A 25,992-nucleotide genomic window follows, 5' to 3' on the forward strand; every position below is an offset into this window, starting at 1 on the left:
AGTTGCATACTCATTGTTATTCACACAATGCAAACAAAACCAGAGGACAAAATCTGTAAAATATATTTGGCACATTTAGAATGGTCTTCATCCTTAATGTAATACTGAATAATCCGGCAACACTGTAAAAAATCAAAAAGAAAATGCGTATCTCAGTAAATTAGAATATATTTGAAAAGTTGGTTTATTTCAGTTATTCAAATAAAAAAGTGAAACTCATACTTTGTATAGATTCATTATACACAGTGATTTATTTCAACATCTTATCTCTGTTTATTTAGATAATTGTGGTTTACAGCTAATGCAAACCTCAAAACTATAACATGAGACCAGTAAAAAAATGGATTTTAAAACATGAATTTATGTAAAAAATTATGTCATTGTTTATATAATCACATGTAACACAGAAAACTTGACAGATGTCCAGTAGATTTTTATTAACTTCCTCCTCAAGGAGTGTAAGTCACCAAAGGCCAATGCTAAACAAGGTGGCTGTTCACAGTGTTGTATCCAAGCATATTATTGGAAAATTGAGTGGAAGGAAAAACTGTTCTAGAAAAAGAATGACTGGTGTGAGTCATGGCAACTATTGGTGTTAGTCCACAATGTTTAATGAAGTCCAGAGTCTGCAGTAAATCTGTGAGAGTTTCACTTTTAGAATTGAATCACTGAAATATTCTGACATTCTTTACTTTTTGATGACAATCTAATCCATAGGGATGCAACCATCACTCTGACTGTAATCTGAGATCATGCAGGTTATGAACAGACCAGTGTCCTTCCTGACTATCAGCAGGCTAGCACCTAAGTACCAATTACGCTTTTTCTAAAGTTTTGGATTTACATTCATTTATCTAGTTACCATCCCAAATATTTAGTTTTGTGTTAGGATGTTTCTTTGATGCAGTCAGTTTCTACCTTCAACAGCACTCACTCAGCAGGTTTGGCACACTCTAAGCCAACTCTTCAAGAGTTATTGACTGGCAACTTTTAGATGCATATGAGTTCCAGTACTGAGACTCACGACTGGGCCTCTGCAGAACTTGATTCCACAGCCAGGAGGTAATTTAAAAGGGACTTATTCTGCTTCCTTTCAAAGTAAGATAGCTCATTTGTGCAAAAAATGTAAAGAACATTTTTTGCACAAAATTATTCTGAGATAGTGAGATTTCACCTGCTCAGTTCTGCCCATTTTGAGCTCCTTGCAAAATGTGCCATTTTATGGCTCTGTCACTTTTATGCAAATTAACTGCTGCTGGCCACGCCCCAAATAATTAGACTTGGACTTTATACAAGTGAAAATGGCAACAAACAAATATGCAATCTTTAACAATAAAACTCTTGTCTTTTCCAGCAGCCATTGCACAGAGTATACAGGAGTAAAACCAGCTGACCAAAGGTTTTCATTGTCTAATAACAAAGTGGGTGGAGATCACCTTTCGTTGCTAAGTAACAGGTCAGTGCCCATCAACTGTGATGTCATAATCTTAAGATTTTTGAAACACCTTAGCTGTGTCCGAATTCAAGGTCTGTATCCTTCGAAGGATCGGTCTACGTAGACCGGGTCCTTCCACGGCCGTAAAATAAATTAAGACCGGAAGAGAAAAGCTGTGAATTCAGACAGGTCCCCGCCCCCACCTCAGTGTAACTCATGTTGCCTAGCAACCGCAACAACGTGAAGCAGAGAGCGGCGAAGAAAAAAACAACGGAGCTGAAGTTTGTTTTTTAGTTATGTATTACTCCTTATTTCTGTATTATTCTTCACCTTTTATAGTAAGGGCTGTTCCATAGTAAAAAAAGAAATCTGTTAGTTTGATTGGGGAAAGCTAGTGGGAGTTTTTATAACAATGTGCCGGGAGTCAGGCGTTCTCCTCCGGTACACCGAACCTGAAGCTCCCGGCCAGCTGGCAGCTGGCGAGGGGAGCTGGCTGTTAACGCAGCGGGAGCAGACATGTCCGAAAATGTCAGAGCAGGTTATGTTTTGGTGAACCGAGCAGATATTTGAGACTTACACACTTACATTGCCGCCTAAAAACGTTTTACAAAATCACGTTGTGTCATTTAAAGTGTAATTTAACAAAATAATTTGCCGCGCTTCACCGCCATTAACGCTCTGCCTGGACGCCCGGTTGGGACCCGCAATGAATTATGGGATATGGTGGGCCGTGAAGGATACACCGGATCCATCCTTCAAATCTGGGGAGAAGAAGGCCGCATGTGAAGGAGTCTTCGAATTCGGACAGGCCTTGTCGCCACGCTATGACGTAATCGGCCTACAACTCCGTCCTTCGAAGGATGCAGACCCTGAATTCGGACACAGCTCTTGTTTTTCAAATACCATAAAATGTTAGCTTATTGCAGGATTACGTTTGGATGTTTTTTTTAGCTGTTTTAGAAGCAGTAGAGACCCAGAAAAAAGTCCAAAATGTGAATTTTGCATAAAAGGTCCCCTTTAACCATTTGATTGAGGATTGACGAAGCAAGAGTGCATCTAAAAGTTGAAGCACAGCAGATCTCAAAACCTGACCTACATAGAGACCCCATCTCTAAATTTTGAAAACAAAAACAAAAATCTTTGAAAAACAAAAAGGCTCAAAATACAATAATCAGCATCATGCAGCCGTTATGACATGCATGCTTTATAATCTTTGTAAACGTTTTGAGTCAGTGGCAGTCTCATCCACATCGTCTCAGGTGAATTTTGTAAACTCTCTTCCTCAAAACATACAACAAAATGGCTGAACTAATTGTGCGCAACATCATGTCGTACAGTACAACAATTTTTCCAGAAGTTACAGGAGGTGATCTGATGCTTTTGGTCCCCACTCCTCTGCTCTAATTCCTGGTGACCTGACCCAATGAAATGCATAACCGGTGCATCCAGTCCTCATCATGAGTCCTTCCGGAGGAAGAGACGAAGGCCTCTGGGCTCAGTCATCTTCCTCTTCTTCTTCCTCTGGGGAATCCAGGAGGGCGCTGTGTTTCAGGCAGTTTTGGAGGTAGTTCACCAGAGTCCGCTGGAAATGTCTGACACTGCGGGGCTCTCTCAGGATGTGGCTCTCATCTGGGTACAGCTGCAGGGAGTAGTTGGCCTCCACCTTCACCAGGCGGCTTAGTAGCTCAGCACTGTGCTGAAAGTGGACCCTCGCTTCGTTTAGAAACACAGAAAACATTAATCAGATGTGAGATTATTCCAAAAGTTGATCATATATACTAGTGGAAACTCACCATCTGCAGTTCCGTGCACAATGAGGAAGTTCTCCTCTTTTAGTTTGTTGACTTCTTCAAGGACAGACGCAGTCTGGGAAAACACATCATCATTACAGTGAAGTTTTATTTAGTTTAAAGGTGAAGTGCCGTATTTTCAACACTGTAGGGTGCACTGGATTATAAGGCACACTGTTACTGAGTGGTCTACTTTCGATTTCTTTTCATATATAAAGCGGCCCAGACTATAAGGCGCTTTAAGCAAAACAAAACAGTCATATAAGTCAGCCAGTCAGTCAAAGCACAGAACGTATTACTCCGCGACGCAGCTGACTAAGGTAGCTGTAATGTAACATACAGCTTTACAGCGTTACCGTATGTTACAGAGCACCGTGTACCACACAGAATCGCTGAGAGATCAGTAAACACAGCCAGATTTTGTCCATATTAATCACTAGAGGGTGCTGTTTTACTCCAGAACAATAAGATGCACCGGATTATAGAGCACACTGTCGTTTTTTGATTATAATTAAAGGCTTTTAAGTGCCCCTTATAGTCCAGGAAATACGGTATGTAACTTAAAAATTAGTAGTTGGTTTTTTTACATATTTGTTGAAACTGTCACTGCTATGTTGTGAATGTATATTATGAGACAGATAATCTGTAATAAATATTGAGCTCCTCTGCCTGCTCCCAGTGCTAATTACAAATAACCAATCAGAGCCAGTAGGAGGGTCTAAGTGCTGTCAATCACCGTCTGTGTGGCGTTGCTCATCCCTCTTTTCTCTCCTGTTGTGCCTGGCCACCAATGAAGGCAGACAAACGGTTTTCCTCTAATGCCGAGTTGTTTCTCCACCATCACCACATTGAGCAGAGAGTACAATCGGTTGATTGACAGCGCTAAGACCCTCCTCCTGACTCTGATTGATTGTTTTTGGTCAGGAGTGATGTAACAATAGTAGCTGAGCGAGGAGATGGAGAAGATCGATCTTTTAGCAGAATATCTGTCTCATAACATACTGTCATGTTTTTAACAATTATTAAAAAACATGTTGTTTTTTATGTAAATGTTACACACCAGATTTGTAGATCACAAATTTTAAAAACATTCTTGGTTTTCAGTAATCCCAGTCCGACTGATGTGATGGACAGGAACACCTGAGAAATGTCTCTGATGGTGAGATATTATAGGTGCATCTGAGCATTGTTGTTGTGTTTTCTGTTTAAACACGTATTGGTGGCCTGGCAGAGTCAATACAACATTTACAAGAAGTCTAAAATCTATTATTTCCTTGAAAAATATTTAATCAAATGCACCCAGTAGATGTTTTGCTCCCTTCACATGTGAGTGGTTTGTAATATTGCAGCAAAGTGGTTCTTTCATCCCGATTTGGGACGTCTACACTGTTTTGTGTGCACTTCTCTTGATGTAGTACATTCATTCAATCCAATATGTTGTCAGACTGAAAGAAAATACTGCGAACATCTGAGTTTTATAGACCGCAATTCAACCGTTCTGCAAGCTGAGGCCCCAAAGGAAGCAGTGGAATTGAATCAACTCCCTAAACAATCTAACTTTCAAGAAAACAAGATGCATTGCAGGTTGGTTTGTTGTATTAGATTGTTTTAGGTTTGTTTGATTAATTTAAAATTGAGTATCTACTGAATTATTTAATTTCCTTTAATTATAAAACTGAGGTGCTTTGCAAGAGTATCCAGAACTCTTCATCTCTCTCATTTTGTCATGTTGCCACCACAAACTATGTCGTAGTTTATTGGGATTTGATGAGACTGACGAACACAAAGTCACAAATAAGATTCCGGAAAGTGTGCGTAGGAAATCAGCTCCCAGCTAAAACTGTGCAGAACCATCTTTTGTTGCAATCTCAGCTCAAGTTTGTAGATTGCAGTCCGCAAATCTACAGACTGAAGCTTTTGGAAATCCTTTTGCAAAATGCATAACGCCTTCAAAGCAAATCAAGGAAGCTATGCCACAAATTCCCACTTAGATGTAAAGTACAAGATTTTGTTTGCAACATTTTAAGATATAAATATAGATCGGTTTTCTTTCAAGATCACAATTTTCCAGTCATCTCTGACCAATTTTTAATGTCCCAAGAACAACATCCCCACATCATATCTCCTAAAAGATGCAATGTGGAGACATAATTCTTGACATAATTCAAGTTCAGACTTTCGTAATGCTCACAATTCAATTAGGCTAAAATGACTGAAATAAATGAATACAATTATTTTAATAATGTGAACGGTGTGTTCAACTTCAAGTTCAGAATATTTTTCAATATAAAATATTTTCTATTCTGTCAAAAAGGAGTTTGGTAACATTAGCATTAGCCACTTAGCTGCTTGTCTGATAAATTATCATTCAAGTTTTTGTGGGCCTTTCTTTTCCCTAAAGTCAACTTAAGTTTATTTTTATAGTACATTTCAGCAACAAGGAAGTTAAAAGTGCTAAAAATCACAGAGTAAATAATTTATGGAACAAGCAGTAAACATTACTGCCATCATCAAAATCATCAAGTAAATACACATGAGATTTGTGGTGCATAAAAATTGAAACAGAATGCTGGTCCTGGACAGAGTTGACTTCTGAAGGTGATTGATTGCACAAAATATATCACTTAATTAAATAGACTGAAATGACAACATAATAAATGTTGAAAGGGGTGTAAATACTTCTGCAAGCCAGTGGAGAACGGGTTTTATAACCTTACCGTATAAGCATGGTCCTCCTTTGCTGGAAACCCAAGATACCTTTCAGAAAAAGCTGCACCTAAGAAACAAAAAACATTTGATTTGATTTTTGTTATACGTTTATTTCATTGTTGAGGAAAAAATCTTAGTGTTTGTGTCAGGCCTGTCGCAATTAATCAATTATTTGCATCATAAATTAAAATAAATTGGATAATTTTGCTTGCAGAGAATTCAAAATCTATTCTGTTTTTAGTTTCTGTTGTGTTTGGTTTTTATTCCCTGTTTATTTATTGATATTTTATTTTTATTTTTTATGCCTTTATCAATATGTTAATAAAAAATGGACTGAAATCAGCAATATTATAATTTATTGTACAAATTTCTGGGAGAATTTTCAGAAAAGTGTGTTACTGTGCCAGGCTTCGTTTGTGTCTGAACTCACTGTAAAGCCTGAAATCCGTTATTGGTGCTACAGCTGCAGCGCATTGAAAGAGGTTGTCGGTTGCAGCTAACATTTTGAGCGCTAAATAACCTCCAAGTGCCTGAAATTAGAAACAACAAAACAGAGTTAAAAAGTGCTACAGCTTTACAAAATCTGACATTTCATAACTAACAAAAACTTTTATAACCTTTCCAAATAGGGCTATCCTCCGATTGTCAACGTAAGGAAGCTGCATTAACAACCTGTGGAAGAATGAAATTGGTTAGTTTAGTAGTTTTAAAGGAATTTAACACTTTAGTGCAGTAAATTTTCACTGACTCTACAACTCCAAGGTAGTCTTTGACTCTCAGTGAGCCGAGTTTCCGGGGGTCGACGGCGACGGTCTTCTGCCCACGGCCGACGCCGCTGCGGCCGTCCACCCAGGCCAAAGCCACGCCGTGCGTGCTGCAGAGGACCTGAGGCCAGCCCAGGGAAAACTCCTCCGTCACAGTCTGGCTGCCGGGCGTGCCGTCGCTGAACGTTACAAGAAACACCTTTGTATCGCTAAAAATATGTCATAAATCATAAAAGCAAGACAATTTTGCTGTCGCCTGCATGTTCAGCAGGCGACACTTACACAATAATGAGGAGCGGGAGCAGGTTGGCCTCGTACCCCTGAGGCAGAGTCAGCTTCAGGTGCAGATCTGCAGGAGGGAAATTTAGTCACAACAAGAATAATTTGGCTAAATAAGATCATAAAGTGTCGAGGTTACAAAATCTTCCACATTTGGCAAAAATATGGCTGTTAAATAAGCAGATTTAAACTCGTGTAGGACAATATTGTTTTTCTGAATTGTCTGTTGGTTTGCAGAAAAAAAAGAAAAAGTTCATTATAAATAGTATAAAAGTTATAAAATGGCAGAACTTTGCACCATGGTTGTCTGCTTGGACTGTCCTGAACAGACTCTCAGGGAGCCTCTTGTCCTCCAGAGCTGCAGACAGCAGGTTGTTATCCTCCAAGATGACATAACCTAGACAGGACACGCAACCAAAACATACCAACTTGTCTTAGTTTCACTAAAAACACAAAGACAGACACTACACATTACACTAAAGCATTATATTGTTATATCAATGGTTATGGCTGCAGTTGGGAGTGACAGGCAGGTGGCGGTATTCACAAATAAATCCAGCATTCGGGGCTGTTTTCGAACAGCGCCCTCTGCTGGCTGATATGTGGAACTGCATTTGACACTCACTGGAGGGGTCCTTCAGACTGTGAACCGTCACTTTAGGGATTCCTGGGCCTGAAACAAAATTAAAGAAAATGATGTAAAACTGAGGAGTGTGAAGTTATCCCATTTATCACATTTAAGTATTTATTTGAATTAACCAGCTCAGTTTCACATTCTTCTGGACTGGAGTATTTTTTTCAATATTTCAGGACAATATTTATGTTGAAATTTCACCCTAAGTGTACAGCATTTTTATTCTTTATTCTGTTTTTATATACATTTCTATATTCTATCATTCTGTGAGTCTATTTGCTTTTATTGCTTGTCACTTTGCTGCTACAATAAATAAATATTTATATTCTCTTTAGGCTGCTTTGACAGCAGGCCGTGGCTTCCTGGATTTGTTGAAATTGTGTTATGTTAGAGCCACAAACTTTATTTTACTGGCATTTGTTTTTATAATAACTCAAAGTCGTAGATAATTATGAAGAGGACAGAGATACATTCAAAATCTGATCCAAATCTTAAGAGTGTGGTGTGCTTTTTTAGTGCTGTATTTCGTTTGTGGTATGTCTCCACCTACTTTTTGAATCGTGAAACAATTTTTCGAATGTTGTTCAAAAAGCTGTCAGAATACATGTTAAACAGGCTCTCAATAGGATTTAGATTTGGACTTTGACTGGACCATTCCACATTGGCTCTTAGTAAAATAATAAAGAACCAACTAATGTTTTTATTAATTTATTTTTTTATAAAAATTCTTTTAACATCAAAGTATAAAATACATTATGTGGCACATTACATTAATGAAAGACATTTTTTTTTTAAATATAGATATTTTTGGTGGAATAATTGCAGTCAATTTCCACAAAAGCATGTCTCTAAAAGAATTAGTAATATATTTTTTTTTTACTTTTTTTGTCAGTAGGTTTGGGAAGTGTTTTTTTCAGTATCAGCTCTATAGGGCAGAATTGTGCTCAAACTTTAATTTTTGACTTTGATTTCAAGAGCTCACAGCGTACAGACATTTAGTACATGCAAAAAAACTTTACAGGAAAGAATATAAATATTTTTATATCCTTTTCCACAAATATCAATGTCCCATAGAAGAAAATCCATTCACTAAAAACATTAATAAAGTGATCTTTAAGGACAAAAACAAATTTTCTCAACTATTTATCAAAAATTCATTCAATATTTGCAGCTCTAAACAATTTTTATTTAGCTGGACTGAGGGCAAAATTTATATTTGGTCTTTTTTCAGATTTTTAATCATAAAAACATTAGCTTTTTATTTCAAAATTATCCTCTTTTTTGTGTTAATGTGTCACATAAAACCCCAATGTACTGTTTGTGTGTGATTTACCCAGGCAGTAGAGGACGAAGTGGGTTCGATTTGGGCTGAAAACGGCTCTGAAGAATCCACATCCGTCAATGAGGCCACAGGAGATGCAATGACGCTGAAACGCTCCATTCAAATCCACACTTAAAGCAAAATAAAATAAAACAGGTTAAAGGCAGCATTTAGAGGGAAAGTTACAGAGTTTTTATTTGCTCCAAGAAATGGTTGGATTGTTTTCATAATACAAAATAAAACTGTCTTGTCACATATTGTGTCAAAATGAGTCAATATGAAACGAATGACAAAATCATGTTAGTTTAACCAACTAACATGATGATTCATAATGTGAGCTTGGTTTTAAAGTTCAAATCTGATGTGATGTGAAAAAGTATTTGCCTCCTTACAGATTTTTCTCAATTTATTTTTTATTTTTTAATAAATTTATCCAAACCGAGTGTTAAAAAGTAATCACCCACTAAACCTTCTCTGTAGAGTAGATTTGGCCCATTCTTCTTTGAAGAATAATTTAAATTCAGCGATGTTGGATGGGTTTTGAGCATTAATTACTTGTTTAAGGGCAAGCCGCAATGTCTCAATCAGATTGGCGTCTGAACTTTGACTAGGCCACACTAAAACATAATCCTTTTTGTTGTAGTTTACAGCTGTTCAAAGTTGGACTCACTTGTATGCTTTCAAATTATTTCTATCCTGCATAACAAATTTATGCTTCAAGTTATCAGGGTGTTTCGGACAGATTTATTGACAATAATATGAAATTATAATTTGAATACGACTTTCTTTTTATTTTGTATCTTTCTCTGATGATATGAAACATTTAAATATGACAAAAAAGTTAAAACTAAACCAGAGGAAAACTTGAAATGGGGGTAAATACTTTTTTGCAGCACTATAGGGACTAATTCTCAAAGAAATTTACAAAAATGTTAGTTTACACAGAATACATACTTATTGTAGAAACTGAAAAATTGAAAACAAAACATTGCATGATTGCTGTTATTCTTCTGATTGCTTATGTCAAATATGTCGACTTCATGACATATTTGATTAACACTGTATCATTTTTATAGAAAGGAAGAAGAAATTCAGTTTTCGAAACATATCAACCTGGATGTCTGTCATGTTCAAATGAAGCAAAACTGAATTATGCAAAACGAATATACAACTTGTCTCTCTCTCTGTTTGATTTATAATTAAAGAAATTGTGACTCTTCAGAAGGACTTTACCTGTAAAGGTGTCTGCTCTCTCTCGATTCTTCTGTGCTCAGAAAGTAGCTGAAAATGAGATCCAGATTTAAAAATCAAGCAAAAATCACATATTTTCACATAATTATAAAACTCTTTTAGAATGGAGCAAATGCTAAAACTTCATTTCTCTAAGATGCATTTATCAACATTTTGTTTTAGGAATGATTCAATCTTAGGTTGAAATCTGTAAAATTAAGCATAGCCTTTTTAAAATAACTTTTCATAAAGTTAATGTTAATAGAAAAGCATGGCTCTAGTCTAAAGTAATTTGTGATTATTTTATAGACTTTTTATTTATTTCAACCAGATCGGTCAGTCTGGTTGAAATAAATAAAAACGGATAAAACAGAAATGAATCTGATTGAATTAAAACGGACAAATTAAACATCGGTCCATACAACATATAATTTAAAGTCTGTTAAACAGCCAAGCTAAACCATGAATAAAAACATTTTGCTTTCATTTTGTTAATCCCAACAGATTTAGTTTTAATTTTCATCACTACAAACTCAAACACTGCTTTATCCTCTATCAATCAACTGTTAATCCCAATAAAATATATTGCAGGTTGTATCTATGGAAGAGGCATGAATACTTTTGCAAGACTAAACGTTTAAAAAAAGCTGCAAAACTTTGTACTTGTGTCACGGCTAAAACTTTTCGCCAAGGTTTTAATGTCAAACTTTCAGGTGTTCCAACTTCCTCCTTCGATCTGCATATAAATTATTCATGATCACAATCTATCGGCCCTCATTTGCATACTTCAGCGGTCTAATAAAGCCAGCTCTACACCACAGCGTTTTCTCCAAGAAGCAACAGAGTGGAGTTGACTTCCATCGTCTGCGTGAGTGTAAGAAGAGTAATGAGATGTTTAGAGGCAACAAGCAGCGACAGCATGAGAGCCGAGCTGCTGACGAGAGACGGCTACTTTAACAGCGGGCTTTTCCAAACCCGGTCCGTCTGGGATTTATGCCCCCAGCAGGATAAAGGCAGGTTTAAGCAATAATCTGCTCGCCTCGTGTAATCCCCAAGTAATCCTTTGTCCTCTTTCCTGTCAGTGGTTTTAGTACTTCAGTCTAAATCAAAGAGAGTTCCTTTAGTTTGTCAGCCCAGATCAATACTACATGCTCAGATTAGAGAGGCAATAAGTTAGTCAATTTAAAATGATCTCTTGATTGGAATTAGTTTAATTTTATAAACTAACGTCTGCTTAGCTTTAGACCGTTTTTGGTGTTGTAGTTTGGCCGCCATCCAGCAGAGGGCGCCACTGGTCGTCCGACAGTCGAGCGAGATATAGTATTCAAGATGGCGGCGCTATAGCAGATTGGGAAAGTAAAACAGTCCAAACATAGTCTGTTGCTTACAACAGTGAAATAATCTGGCTATTGTAGATAGAAAACAAAAAAGGAGAAGTAAATTGCTGCCAAAAATGTCAGAAATGTAAAAAAAAAGTCAAGAAAATTCTGAAATTAATCTTAGAGATTTTCCAGTACAAAACAAAAAACATTTTTGAGTTTGAAAAGTCAAAAGCGTTCAACTTCAGTGTTGTATAAAGTACTGAAATCTCAGAGTCAAGTAAAAGTACAAGTACCTCTCCAAAATACGACTTTGGTAAAAGTCGAAGTCACTGACTGAAATGTTACTTGAGTAAAAGTCTTAAAGTATCTGAAACTTCTTGTACTTAAGTATGGAAATTACTGTAAAAATGGATGTACTCAAGTAATGTAATGAAAAGTACAAGTAAAAAGTAAAACAAGGCAAGTTTGAATGACATTTCTTATATTTTGGTAAACTTGTCAAATAAACATAAAATAATGTACCCAACCAAGTGCAGGCAAAATGAAACCTGCTAATAAATTGTTCCAGTTTTAAAGAGTAGCACATGTTAATGGTTTGTGGTTTTGAACTTGCATGCCTTTCCTATATTCGTTAAATTTAGTCTAAATTGCTATCGCTATGGCTTCTGTCCCCCATTGAACTAGGGTGACCAGACGTCCTCTTTTTCCCGGACATGTCCTACTTTTCAGACCTAAAAAGATGTCCGGGGGGAATTTAAAAATTGTCCGGGATTTTGGTCAATTGCCTCAAAACACATTACATAGCTTACAGTGCATTATAGGGCACGGCGCTGCGTGTCACGTAATCCCTGAGCCGCGTCAGTGCGGGCAGCACTCTTCTCTGTTCGTCCCTCCCACCCATCCGGTGTAAGGTGTTGTGATTTCTGATTTCCCCAACAATGGGAGAAGCGAAACAGATGTATCCTATTGGAGGTGATGAACAAGCCCAGGCAAGCAGGCTACGGACTTTGTTCGGTAGCCTGCTTGCTACTTGCTAATCAGTAGGTGGGGTCAAAACACTTTGTTTCTCTCTCTCGCTTTTTTGTAACGAGTAACTAAACCACACATTGAAAATGTATCGGAGTAAAAGTACGCAATTAAGTTCGGAAATATAGTGAAGTAAAAGTGAAAGTCATCAAACATTTTCATACTCCAGGAAAGTATGAAGTACTCCAAAATATACTTAAGTAAAGTAGTGAAGTATTTTTACTTCGTTACTATACAACACTGTTCAACTTTTTGAAATTTTTGACTTTCAAAACTCAGAAATTTACATTTTGTTACTAGAAAATTTCTTATATTGATCTAAAAAATTATTTTGGTTGAAATTTACTAGTTTTTGTTTTCTTCTAGCCAATCTGTTGGAAAAAAGGTGGAAATTTTCCAAAAGTTGAAAATGTGTGAATTTTCAAACTCCAAAATATTCTTGTTTCTGAAATTGATCTAAAAAATTCTGTGTTTTTTTTTCAATTTAATTTTGTTTTTTCTTTCTTTTCTACCTACAAAGATCCTAATACACCGTCGTAGGTGTGAGATTAAAAATGCACTTTATGCGGTTCTGTTCTGAAATCTAAACTCTGGACAAGCTCATTAAGTTATCAACTTAATAGCGTTCATTCAGCCAAGCTGCATGGGGGAACAGCTTCAACTTTTAAACCAACAATTACTAATTTGCTATGAAGGCGATGATTTGATGACAGAAAAGCAGAGGGCATAACGCAGAAAAAAATCTATTAGCAATATAATGAAAACACGAGGAGGAAAAAAACAAAAAAGTCATCATTGATGTGTAATTTTAAGGCTCTATAAGTTTAATAATGTCATAAAACCACAATTTTATGTTTATTCAGTCAGTATTTAGCACAAAATATGTTCTAAAATGATCTAATTCTTTTTCTAAATTTGTATGAAATGTAGCCCTTCACGTTATGAAAAGAGAGTCGGCCCTCTTGATACAAGCAAAACACTTTGGTTTTTAACAATATGGCCACTTATTAATTAATTGTTAGTTGAGCCATAAGATCAATCAACGTTACATTACCTTATAAATCGATAACTTGCATCCCTAGTTCAGATTATTTAGTCATTTCTAACTACTTATATCAATTTAGAAGTCCAACTAAGTCAGTTTCTACTCTACTAGTTGAAGGATTTAGATTAAAATCTCTATTTAAAGCAAGATATAATCATTTCAGAGACTGCTACTTTTATGTTCCCAGAAAGGTTTCCCACTCAGTGTTGCTTCCACATACATCTTTCCAGCCTTCTCGTCTAAGGCGCAGAGCAAAGTGACATCCCAGCTCCCCGATGTCAAGAAGCGAGGGGGGACGGAGGGGATGGCAGGCTGCATTACACAGACACACAGAGATGAAGAGCAAAGCAGGAGTATTCACATACACAGAATAAAAATAGGAACAGCTGTAAAGCAAGGTTCTGTCAGAGCATGGCAGGAGGAACGGCATGGGTCGAAAATGTGAGATTCAATCAAACGACCGGTGGCTGTACAGAGGATCCTGTTGGATATTTTTATTATGAAGGCAGAAATCACAATGGATGTGGGCCTCTGCAGAAATGGGAGAAACTTGTTGGCAAAAAAGAACTTGTAAGTATGTATATACAGCTCTGGGAAAAAATTAAGAGACCACTTAAAATATGCAGTTTCTCTGATTTTACTTTTTATAGGTTTATGTTTGAGTAAAATGAACATTGTTCTTTTATCCTATGAACTTCTGACAACATGTCTCCAAAATTCCAAGCAAAAATGTAAGTATTTATTTGCAGAAAATGAGAAATGGTCAAAATAAAAAGATTCAGAGCTTTCAGACCTCAAATAATCCAAATAAAACAAGTTCATATTCATTTAGAAACAACAATACTAATGTTTTAGCTCAGGAAGAGTTCAGAAATCAATACTTGGTGGACTAATGGGGTTCAGAGCAGTGGGCTCTTAATTTTTTCCAGAGCTGCATATAAAAAGAACATTAAAGCGGAACTGAAATTCATATCTTGAACATTTTTTACTTCCCTTTAGGTCTCTATTGCTTCTGAAAAGAACCCAGTCCAAGCACTTAAAATTGATCCAGCCATTTTTTGGACATAAATTAATGTTTTTGGTATCAGGAAAATAAGCTGCTTCAAAAACCTTCAAAATATAACATCACAAATCATCAGCAACTCCAGCCAAAGCCCTGCTGGTTACTAGCAACCAGCATGTTTGGTCAGCCACTGTATGTGCTGTACAATGGCTGCTGGTAAAGACAAACGGTTTGTTGTTGATTTATCCACTTGCTGCATTCTTGTCGCTTGTGCATGAGGCTCTACTAATGCTTTTTGAATATGTTCAGTTTTATAATTGCGCATATGTTAGCAGGCATTTTCATGCATGTTAATGAGTTGGGGGCGTGGCCAGCAGCAGCTTACTTTGATTTAAAGTGATAAGAGGCCATGAAACAGCTCATTCTGGAAGGAGTCCAAAACTGAGCAGAATAAAATCTGATTGTCTAAGGATGATTTTGTGCAAAAATGTGATGAACATGTTTTTATATGGACCATAGACCTGTTCCAATCTGTTCAAGGAAGCGTAATAGGTCTCAGTATGCAAAACTTAAAAACTTTATAGGTTTAAGAGCTAAATAAATAACAAATAAGTTAATAAATTATGAATGTAACAACATATTTAACTGAATAACTTAAAGAAATTAAATTATTTTTGTCTAATCATGATTTTTAGCTCTAGTATCTGACTTTTTACACCTAATCTCCAGTGCTTTCTTGCAGTAAACATGAAGCTGTTTTGGTTACAGGTTTTCAAACCACGCCTGCTTATATTTACACTCTCTTATGATTAATGAGAGCATAACGTAACAAAAGCATTTAATTTTATTTTCCAGAATGCACAATAAGCCAGTTTCAGAAGCAGAATACCTAATCAGGAAAGCAGCCAAGTTTAAATGTGTGGGGAAGAATGTATTTCCATACAGCTTATAGCTTTCCTGCATTATATCTTTTTAGTTAAAAATTATGGAAAAATGAACACCCATAGCAATTTCATCAAATAAATAAATTGGATGGATATTTAAGACGTTTTAAAGCCCCCAAACTAAGATTAGCACATATAAGGTTCTTAAAAACCTTGGAGAAATTCTATAAAGTACAAAAACAAGGAAAATTGTATTTTCTTTACGTTTTAGGAATCAGATAATTTTTTTTTGTAAATTAAATAAGGGAAACAATCATGCACATTCCATTTTATATGCTTACGCACTTTTTCATTACATCTACAAACATAAAAACTAAAAACAAAGTAAACACTTCAGGACTGAATACATTGTATTCTGGAGCATTAAATAAGGCTTTACTGGTGTGAATTTTAAAAATCTCTACTTTTGTGAAAGTTGGAAGGATGGAAAATGACTGACCTGAACTGTCAGACCAGCAATGTGGTGAAACTCTCCACGAGCGCCTTGCTTTGCTGGAAGTATCGTATAAAACACTGAGCCATCTGACGTAAACAAAGGCAAGTCCTGTTGATAGAAGGTGAAAGGTTAAAGGAAACCCAGAAGTAATTAATTAGTAAAAACACAAAGAAGGGAGATTTTCTGAATCACTAGAAGTACACACCTGTCGCTGGTTCTGCATCATGTCCATGGCCATTTTATGTTTCTATGGATTTCAGATGAAATAGAAACATTTTTGCCACTTATTTTTAACTATTTTCCCCCAAACATTTTAAGTTGCTATGTAGTTAGAATAATCTTGTCAATAAATCAAACTCAGTTTAAATACAGTTTGTAATGCATAGAACAACATGCCATAGTCTGCTACGGTGTTTTGCTACATTTTGGTCAATCAATAAAAACAGCATTCTTCATGCAAATGCCTCCGATGACATCACATAAGGCATGTTTTTAACAAAAATCCTTCTTTAAAGGTAATTTACTCTTATAACATCTAAAACACCAAAGTATTTCAAGATGAACGCAATAATATCACTCCATTTGACAATAGGACCACAACAGAGATTGGATGTGGAATCAATTTTCAAGTCTTGCTCCAGAATCTTAACTTGGTCAAAAACAACTAAACAGAGCCAGTAGGAAGGTCTTAGCGCTGTCAATCATACTCGTGTACATCCTGCTGAAAGTGCTAATGGCAAAGAAACAAATGACTATTCCAGAAAAACTGTGGCTATGCTAACTAGCTTTAGCATTTGTGGCATGCTATGTTGTGGTGAACCAGCTCAGTAACTGACAGCGCAAAAACCCTCCTCCTGGCTCTGATTGGTTGTTTCTGACTGAATGGCTGTATTTCTGTAGTTAGCACTGGGATAAGGAAGATTATTTGTCTTGTATTAATCTGTCATGATGGCCATTTGAGAAACTTTTGTGGTTTACCACAAGAAATCTCGATAAAACCCACAAAACTGCATTCTGTGTTGATTGTGGTACCTCTTGTGATGTCATTGACCCAAAACCACACACAGCATTATTCATTGTTCTTTCTTTTGTACACTCCTCAAAAGCTTTGTATTTTATAAACTCCTGCAGTAAAAATCCATTTTTTATTATCCAGCCATGTTTTTATTGTTAGAGTAACTTTTGTTGGTGAAAAAAACCCAACAAAAAACACCAGTGGATGATATCTCTAAAGTAACTTTAAAAGAAAGTTCAATAAAATTCCTTTTAAATATACATCACTGTTATAGATGATTATACCCAGCTTTAGATGATAAAACTGCATGAATTTCTTCAATACGAAAGCGGTGAAGTTCAGCAAATCACTGAAAATTCTTCTCATGCAGCAAGCGACTTCAAATATTAATCCAGGCAGAACAAATCTGAGGGGTTCAGGAAATCAATCTCAACTCCCCAAACTGTGTAAATGAAGCAAAATTCTATTAAATCGCTATATTGCAACAGAAAACCCTTCAGACTACTAATACAGAGAAAGCGACGGCTGCTCACCTCTGAGCATGCCCCCGTGGTGGCCTCGCACACGCAGAGCACTGATTGGTTCTGGGCACGGTTCAGCCAGCGAACCGCGAGCCGGGTGCTGCTGATCCAGCTCACCATGGAGATGTAGTTTTCCCTGAAGAGGTGATGCAGAAAATGATACGTGGAGGAAGAAAAAAAAATGATAAAGAGAAGAAGCAGTGACTGGGAGCAGTTTCTGGACAGCGTAATCATCCCTGACAGGTGCTGTCTGAATTCGTAGAGCTTAATTTTAAATTCTCAGAGATGTACCTGGACCTCAGGGAGTCGGGAGGCAGCATCTCCAGAGTGTGAGCTGGACCGTAAAGGTTCACTACAAACAGACTGACTGATGGGATACTGGAACCGGCCTGCAAGCACATGTAGAAAAATACAAATAAAAAACCCCCAAATGGATAACATATGAGTCTATAACTGTTTATTGATAATTACTGATTCGTTTTTTTGTTTTAAATAAGTGAAATACTGCCAAACTGGCGGGCCTGACCCTCTGTTTTATCCACAGTTTTCAATCCATGCCACAGTGTTTTTAATTTTTAAGCAGATAAGAGGCTCAGTAGCTAAACCTTAAACTACTGCCTGCAGTTACTCAACAGGTCGTTGCTAGGTAACCAAGGAGTGAGTGAGTTGCTAGGTAACCAGAGAGTAAGAGATTAGTTGATTCCACCAATCTAGCTTAGAAAGTTCTGGATCAGAGTTCGGTGAATATTTTCTATATTGAATATTGTGTCAGATCTATGGATATTGATCATGTGTCTACTGCAATATATATCGTCATTGATTTATTGTCCAGCCCTACGTGAGCCAAAAATAAAAAAAGTCCTTGTGGGCCAAGAAAATAATTTGAAACATGTTTAAATCAAACAAATAAAGTAGTAAAAAATGTTTTATTTTTTTTTTATTCTGCAGAAAAATCATAGATTGAACACTTGAAAGGATTATTTTCACGTATTCAGTATTATAAAAAAGATTTTCTTTTAGCTTTTTATTTGTAAATATTTTTTAAATCAATAGATAATTTTCCTTTCGGTGCACATTTTTGCAAACCTTAGTAGGTTTCTACATAAAATCATAATACAAGATGCTGAAATTTGTGGCTTTTGACATGACAAAATCTGAAAAAACTCAGAAGGAAGGAGTACTTTACTTCAGCTGGCTAAAGAGCAGCGTTATGCTAATGCTGACGTTAGCATTGTGCTAAAAGCAATGTTACAGCATCAACGTATCCCCAAGGAGCTGCTGACGTGACTCATTTCAACACAGTATATTTACCTTTGGGTACGGAAAAATCATATTGGAAGGGTAGAGGCCTCCCAGGAAGTGAGGTATTTCCATTACAGGTGTCACGGAGTTGTTGATGCGGAGATATGCAAGCCGGGCACCGTCCATAGACCACCAGTGGGCAACATATGTCAGAAGCACCTCCTCTGTATTTGGAGGAACACAAGTTTTGCAAAGAGTTAAGTAAAGTGGTTTTACTTGTAATCGTGATCAGTCTGATTCTTTAAATGGTCATACCTTTATAAGTTTTTTATTTTTGACTATATTTCAAATAAGTAACATTAACATACATAGAGGATATTTAACACAATGACAAACATCACGATGCGATAATAAAAATAAAGAATAACCACAGACTTGGTGTTAAGGTCTTGCAATCTACAAAGTAGAATAAATAAGGTAAATATCTATATGTAAATACATATATACATAAATAGGTAAAGTAAAAGAATGCACTTTTTAACAAAAAGAAAATGAATACTTTTTTAACGAGGGTTTTTTTTTCTCTCCATTTCATCTTGTGAACATAGTATTAAGGATATGATTATAATTAGATTTACAATATTTCATCTGAAGAAAACTTTGAATTGTTAAAGATGAGCAATATTATCAAATTTAATAAATCAGTGTTCTGTCTATTTTTTTTCTGTAAGACGTTTTTGCAAATCCGAACAAAATATTACAGTACGCTAACACTCCACAAATAGCCTCACGGTGGCTAATAGAGCAGTTGTTGCTGACATTTGGAGACATCGTACCTTCGTAGGTCCAGTCGGAGAGTCCGTTCAGCACCTTCTGGTCCTCGTCGGTGGACGTGAGACGCAGCGAGTCGCTCAGCACGCTGGCCTTGTAGTAGATGTCTCCGTCAAACACAAAGGCCTGGCAAATTGGGCACAAACAAAAGCTACATTCATTAAAAAAATTAAAAAAAATTCAGTGAAATCCGATATTTTTTCTGCCTGATTGTCCATACTGCTAATTAAATCTGACCGTGAAAGGTTTACAGCTCCAAAGCGATCCGCATGCGCAGAAGAAGAACATTGACGTCACACAGCAGAGCACTGTTTACGGAAGTAATAATGGACGGAGCCGTTTATGGATCGACTTTAGAGTTTATTCAGCAATGGGAGTATCGTCGTTAGATCATAGCAAAAACAAATGGAGCTATTAAAAAGAAATAACAGCTAATAGTAATGGCGTTTTGAGAGGATTGACTGCAATTTCTGTATGTTTAGGTGTGTTGTCAAAGCCAAGAGTGGTGGGATTGCGCTTCACTCGCTGCCTCCGTTGACCGTAAAATTGCGCAAATTGAAAATATGGAAATAAATTTGCCTAATGGAATGAGGCCAATTTCGAAAAAACTCACTTTTTTTTTTAATAAAAACGTTTTAGCGTTGGGATGAGCCTTTTTCAGTATCACAGGAGTCACATGATCAACACCCGGATGTTACTACTACTGGAGAAAAGGACGAAGAAGACGAAGTGTTAGGAGGATGATGGTTCGTTTTTTTTTTTTTTTTTTTTTTTTTAAGACATTGCGCATCCGGCTTCAACAGAGTTCTAATGTTTTATTGCGCGAACAAGCTTATTTTCATGTGATTTTAATTTAAATTCTTATTTAATGGAAACAACGCAATTACAAAATTGTGTTTTTTCAACATGATCAGACACACAGCTTTTGACAGATTCACAAGTGTATAATCAGAAGTTTCATAAGTTTTCATCCATTGATTATGTCTTATTCATAGATTTATATGGCTTGTTCTGGTGTAGAATTATAATGCACGTCTCACATCAATAACGTAAAAGTTGAATAAAATCTGATATGACTGTTCAGACTGCTGATGCGTTGAAAACAATCGGATACGATTTAGTTCCACATGTGGGAGTGGCACAGATTGGATTTTTTGAGGGAATTGGTCCGTTCAGACTGCGGTGAAAAAGTAAAATATGGGTCACATTTGGGGGAAAAAAGCAGAATTGGGTCGCATTTGCCTGCTGTGTGAACGTAGCCAATTTATTGTCAAAGACTGCAAGGTTGCAGACTTCGCAGTTGGCTGCCTGATTTGACTGGTGAATGCCTACCAAGTATGAATGAGTCATTGGCCAGCACAAACAGAGCTCAGAGCCAATACATCTTTACTTGGCAGCTAATGCAGTCCAGATGAACACTGACGTCGCTGCAAAAAGCTATTTACAACAGAGGTACATGAATGACTGCAGCTCCAGTTCCTCTCTCTAAATATCACTGATGTTATGATGAAAATGTGTCAAATAGAGGGCGATATGATAGTTAGGTGGGGCAAGCTCCTAATCACATTGCTGGTTTTAGTTAGTGGAGACAGCAGCACATTTATCTGGTGAATAAGTAAGCGTCTTGCTTACCAGCTGATTACCCTGGGGTCCCCAAGAAGCGTACTGCAACTCTGTCGTCTCCCTGTCGGGAGGGCTGAGCTCCAGCAGATCCCTGGAACACACATAAAGAAAAGCTGACATAACCCACTGTCTTTCGGGACAGCTGTCCTGCTTGAAGCCCTCTAAACTCCGTCCATGCCCTGCCCTTGAGAAAGTAGCAGTACTGACAGGACAAAAGAGCGAGATGCAGAGAGGGAAAATGAAACTGAGTGTGGGGTTGGCTCATGCAGGACTGGGAGCAATTCTCTTCTTTCATATTTACATTCTTCTCAGGCTGGCAAACATCTTCCAAGGCAAACTCAGGCACTGACTTTTCTTAAAATCCTTAACGTCGCTCTGAAGTTTGCGGCATCACCCAAAGCCACATCATAAAAGTTCTTCCACTCATACTGCTTAAAAAAAATCTCAGGCAGCGACATCAAAGGTACAATACTGCGCAAACCGTACGATATGTTTGTTGATGGAACCTGGAAAGCACACTAACAGACAAATGCATGACTCGATGAGACGCACTTTGAGGGGGACATTTTTTTTTTCAAATCAAACTACAGATCTGCTTGCTTTGTTAATGCTCATGCCCCGTGCATCCCATGCATTTTGGCAATCACAGTTCCACCTACCCATTAGCCACACCGTAGATAGCATAGGAGGCTGTGAAGGACTGAGAAAACACCTGAAAGAGGTAGAGGATATCATGCACAGAGGTGTGTCGCACATAGGTGAAAACACTCACATTTTAGATCACATGCTCCTGCACACCAACATGAACGGTTTGGCATTCTTACAATCTTCTAAATTTATTCTAAAGCAAGCTAGCTCTAACCTGCTAACTAAAAAGTTAGTTGTGCTAACCCTAAACCACTAAACATAAGTTCCACTAATGCTGAAGCACTACACCAACATAGTAATTAGTGGAAGCTAATGCTAAAGTGCTAATCAAATATATAAGACCTGCTAAAGCTAAAGAGCTACACATACATAGTAATGAGTGGAAGCTAATGCTAAAGTGCTAATTTCCACCTTGTTTACACCCTCCATGTGTCAATGACTCAACATGTTAGATATTTTTCTTTAGGCTATAGCTTATTTGTTTGTTTTTTGTATCCTTGTCACCTTCTCAAAGTTTCTTTTAAAAAAATGAGAATGTGAGGAAAGGAAATAAAACTATTACGTAAACAGACTTCAAAATAAGAGCACAAATATAAACAGCAAAATGCATGAGGAATTCTGAAGAGTCGATAATCAAAATTTCAACACAGATGTTGAACTTTATTCAACTGAAGGTTTACTAAACTAAAAATTTGTGATGTAGAATTTAAGTGAAAAAATTAATTTAGGTGAAGCTAAGTGCACTTAAACATTTTGAAACTTAGAAACGCTACAGAGCTAAGTGAAAAATTAGCTCTGCTGTTAACACATTAGCCAATTAACAAAGGTTTTCCCAACATTGAATGGTTCACATTGCAAATGCCCTCAAAAGTAGAGATGCACTGAGTGACTGATATTGCTTATTTGCACAAATCACAACACTCTTCAGTGTGAAAGTTGTTACTGTGGAAAGAAGACTCAAAGTTAGCGATTTTCTGTCAGTGGGTGAAAGTAGCTATTCTGAATTTGTTCATTCAGGCTGGAATCAACACAGATAGACTCTAATTTCATACTTTTCTATTCTGAATTGCTTCACACTTGAATTTTTGAAGTTTGAAGCAGAAAACATCAATTATGAGTAACCTTGTGTGGGATGTTTTGTGAAGTTGGTGAACAATAGATAACAGGAAGGCTTTCATTTTGAAGGACTTAACCTTGGCTTGAAATGTTGGCAGCATTTAAAAAATCAAATTAGATCTGATAAGCTCCATCTACCAATAAGATGATTTGTTCCGGCACACTGATCGCTGCTTTATCAGGAAAAAAACGGTGCAGAACACATAATTTAGAGAACTCCTTATAAGAACTGAATCAGGTATTTTGCCTGTTAGTGAGACAATCGCTTCTTTACGCCTAACTCACCATGAACACGCTCAAAGAAGTTACATTCACATTTCATCATTACTCTGATTGCAAGTGAATAGAAGAAATTTGCACCCTTGGGACTGAAAGATAAAAAATTAAAGATATGACAAGAGAATAAAAAATAAAAGGCATTCTGATTAAAGAGCATCATTATGGTCAATATTCCTCTCGTTGAATTGCATCGTGGCTGGCAGCTCTGACAAGCATCAGTGGCTGCGAATGATTAAATTAACACGCTGAAAGGGATGACTATGAAACTGAATCAATGAATTTGTGCACTTGAATCTGTTATTTTTTCTCTGCTGATCTAAAGATCGTCAAATCAACTGGAGGTGATGCATTGATTTCCACTATTTTCCTCCGTTTTTCAGTCAAAGGGGTTGAGGCGGCGGCGTTGCTCGTTGGCCTCTGGGAGACGCGGCACTTTGGAAAACCAGCCCCAACAGAAATTAAATGTCACATCCTCTATGCAGCGCACTTAGCAGTGAAATTGGATTTTCTACAACATTGTTAGAAAATGCATGGCCTTGGCGGCTAAGGCACAGAGGTATAAAAGAAAGAAGAAATCCATTCGGAGGCGGCCTCTAAATGAGACTGAAGTTTGATTGCGGGGTAAAAGTCATAGGATGGAGGGCAGGAGTTACTATAGGGAGGAAGGAAGCTTTCTTGCAAGATGAAAAACGGCATCATCTGGTCAAACTTGAAGAAAAAAAAGAGAGGAAAAGTGAGACAGGAAATTAAAGGGCACACAGAAGTGCCATCAGCATTGTGTTCAATCAGCTGTTTATCATTTGTTTAGAAACCTTGAGATTCTGATTCCAATTTACCAGCAGGAGGCCTCTGGCAGTCGCTGCGTTATTGTGGCTGCATGTGTGATAAACAGAAAGGGAGAAAGGGAGCATCTGTCTTGGAGAGGCAAAGAGAATCCTAATGTGAATGCCAGGAACAAATCATAAATCCTCCACTTCGCCGTGTCTGTCAGCCCCCCGCTTTACTACTCGCATCCAGGGTGCTGCCAAAACATAGGAGAGGGGGACTACACACAGATTAAGCACTCTGAAGACGTCGCAGGGCAATGTGACGAAGGATACGAGGAGAGATCACAATAGGCTTTGAATAAGCACAGATATCTGGAGCTATTGTACAATTCACAATACGGAGATAATAGCTTCCTTTCTACTCTACATTGTTCTTGCATCACAAGCATTTTCCTATAGCAATGCAGCCTTTAATACAACAGCAGCACCCATCACTGTTTGCTGCAGAGAGCAGACACAACTTCCATCGTGTTTTATTTCTGCACAATCCTGGCAGGCTGCAGTTCAGTGCATTAAATCCTTAAAAAATATCATCCACTAAAAAATGTCTCCCCATCATTTAGAAACACCTGCAGGGCTTTGCAGAAGTATTCACACTGCTGGGTCTTTTCTACATTTTGTCAAGTTACAACCAGAAACTTTAATGTGTTGGATTTTAAGTAATCGACAAACAGAAAGTGGTGCATTATTATTATAAGTTTAAATCCCCAGAGTGGGTTTTGCATTTCTATTTAGCCCTCTGAGTCAATGCCATGTTTTGTTGAAATATTAGCAATGTCTTCATCAGCTTTATGCGTCTTCAGCCTGAATTGTTACCCCAAGACAAAATTCAGTGTTACTAACAGATGGATGGATGGATGAATAGGTTGAGAATCCAGAAATGTTACTCAAGTAAGAGCAGAAATACTTCATAATAAAATTACTCAAGTAAAAGTAAAAAGAACAACATGATAAAAATACTCATAAAAGACTTTATGAAAATACAGAAAACTAAGCACTCCTGGAAAACGGCTGTAAAACCCTGGGACCGGGGTTTGACATTTAAAAGGACAAAAATATAAAACATGGAAGGATTTAGATCAAACTAGTGAAATTTCAGACATCACTCTAACTGAGAGTCTTTGTCAAGGTTTGTAAATTGATTTTTATGAATGTTATTCATACAATTTGTCTGAGATCGAGCTACTTTGTTAAGAAACGTTGCCAGAAAATGTTGTAAGCATAAGCAGAGACATACCTCAGGAGACCAGCTGGTGCTTCCACAAAATATTCACTCAGGTTAGCTAAATGCAAACAACACATTCAGATTTTATTATGTATAAAAAAAAGTTTCCACCCCATTCCCACACTGCAAAACACAGAATCTTACCAAGTATTTTTGGTCTAGTATCTTAGACTTGAAATGAGACAAAACAAACTTCCAAGTAACTTTTCAGCAAGATATAGGAGCTTGTTTAAAGTAAATTATTTTTGGATATAGATGTTTTTTAAATACCAGTTCGTCTTACTGTTTTTTCACTTGTAAAAAGACATTTTTCCTATTTTGGATGGAAGAAACTCCCAGTGGAACTAGTACTTTTTGCTTTATTGACTTAAAACAAGCTGTTTATATTGTTAAAAAGTTATTTTAAAGTTAGTTTTATCCTGTAGAAAAAGAATAGACCATCATTCTTGGTAAGATCCTGAGTTTTTGCAGTGCAACTGTGTGCTAAGATTGTATTTTCTGGCCTACTACTAAAAAACCTACCATGCAAAAACAAAAAGATCTCACCAAGTAATTTTGGTCTAGTTTCTCGTGCAAATATCTTGGTAAACTTGAAATAAGACAAAACTAATTTGCAAGTAACTCTTCAGCAAGATGATTCAATAATTCCTTAATATTGACGAGAAAGTGCTCGTTATATAGCAAGACATTTTAACTTATAATATGGAAAAAATGTCTTCTTCCACTG

The 25,992-nt window shown here is 36.9% G+C and overlaps 1 protein-coding gene across 1 annotated transcript in view; it reads right to left on the reverse strand.

The window, feature by feature from the left end:
• Nucleotides 1-232: 232 nt before the first annotated feature.
• LOC102221724 (inactive dipeptidyl peptidase 10-like) overlaps nucleotides 233-25,992 on the reverse strand; it is a 47,746-nt gene continuing 21,986 nt past the window's right edge. Inside the window, exons 6-25 of the mRNA XM_023338015.1 lie at nucleotides 21,830-21,882; nucleotides 21,180-21,261; nucleotides 19,553-19,673; nucleotides 18,786-18,940; nucleotides 17,766-17,863; nucleotides 17,487-17,610; nucleotides 16,144-16,185; nucleotides 15,942-16,046; nucleotides 13,776-13,867; nucleotides 10,166-10,213; nucleotides 8,945-9,063; nucleotides 7,603-7,650; nucleotides 7,276-7,374; nucleotides 6,981-7,047; nucleotides 6,683-6,877; nucleotides 6,552-6,606; nucleotides 6,365-6,464; nucleotides 5,943-6,001; nucleotides 3,229-3,301; nucleotides 233-3,148 (exon numbers count right to left, since the gene is read on the reverse strand). Coding sequence (XP_023193783.1) covers nucleotides 2,931-3,148; nucleotides 3,229-3,301; nucleotides 5,943-6,001; nucleotides 6,365-6,464; nucleotides 6,552-6,606; nucleotides 6,683-6,877; nucleotides 6,981-7,047; nucleotides 7,276-7,374; nucleotides 7,603-7,650; nucleotides 8,945-9,063; nucleotides 10,166-10,213; nucleotides 13,776-13,867; nucleotides 15,942-16,046; nucleotides 16,144-16,185; nucleotides 17,487-17,610; nucleotides 17,766-17,863; nucleotides 18,786-18,940; nucleotides 19,553-19,673; nucleotides 21,180-21,261; nucleotides 21,830-21,882 — 1,953 coding nt within the window. The 3' untranslated portion in view covers nucleotides 233-2,930. The remainder of the gene's footprint in view (nucleotides 3,149-3,228; nucleotides 3,302-5,942; nucleotides 6,002-6,364; nucleotides 6,465-6,551; nucleotides 6,607-6,682; nucleotides 6,878-6,980; nucleotides 7,048-7,275; nucleotides 7,375-7,602; nucleotides 7,651-8,944; nucleotides 9,064-10,165; nucleotides 10,214-13,775; nucleotides 13,868-15,941; nucleotides 16,047-16,143; nucleotides 16,186-17,486; nucleotides 17,611-17,765; nucleotides 17,864-18,785; nucleotides 18,941-19,552; nucleotides 19,674-21,179; nucleotides 21,262-21,829; nucleotides 21,883-25,992) is intronic.

The sequence above is a fragment of the Xiphophorus maculatus genome, chromosome 1 (assembly GCF_002775205.1).
Source record: "Xiphophorus maculatus strain JP 163 A chromosome 1, X_maculatus-5.0-male, whole genome shotgun sequence".
NCBI classification, from domain to species: Eukaryota; Metazoa; Chordata; class Actinopteri; order Cyprinodontiformes; family Poeciliidae; genus Xiphophorus; species Xiphophorus maculatus.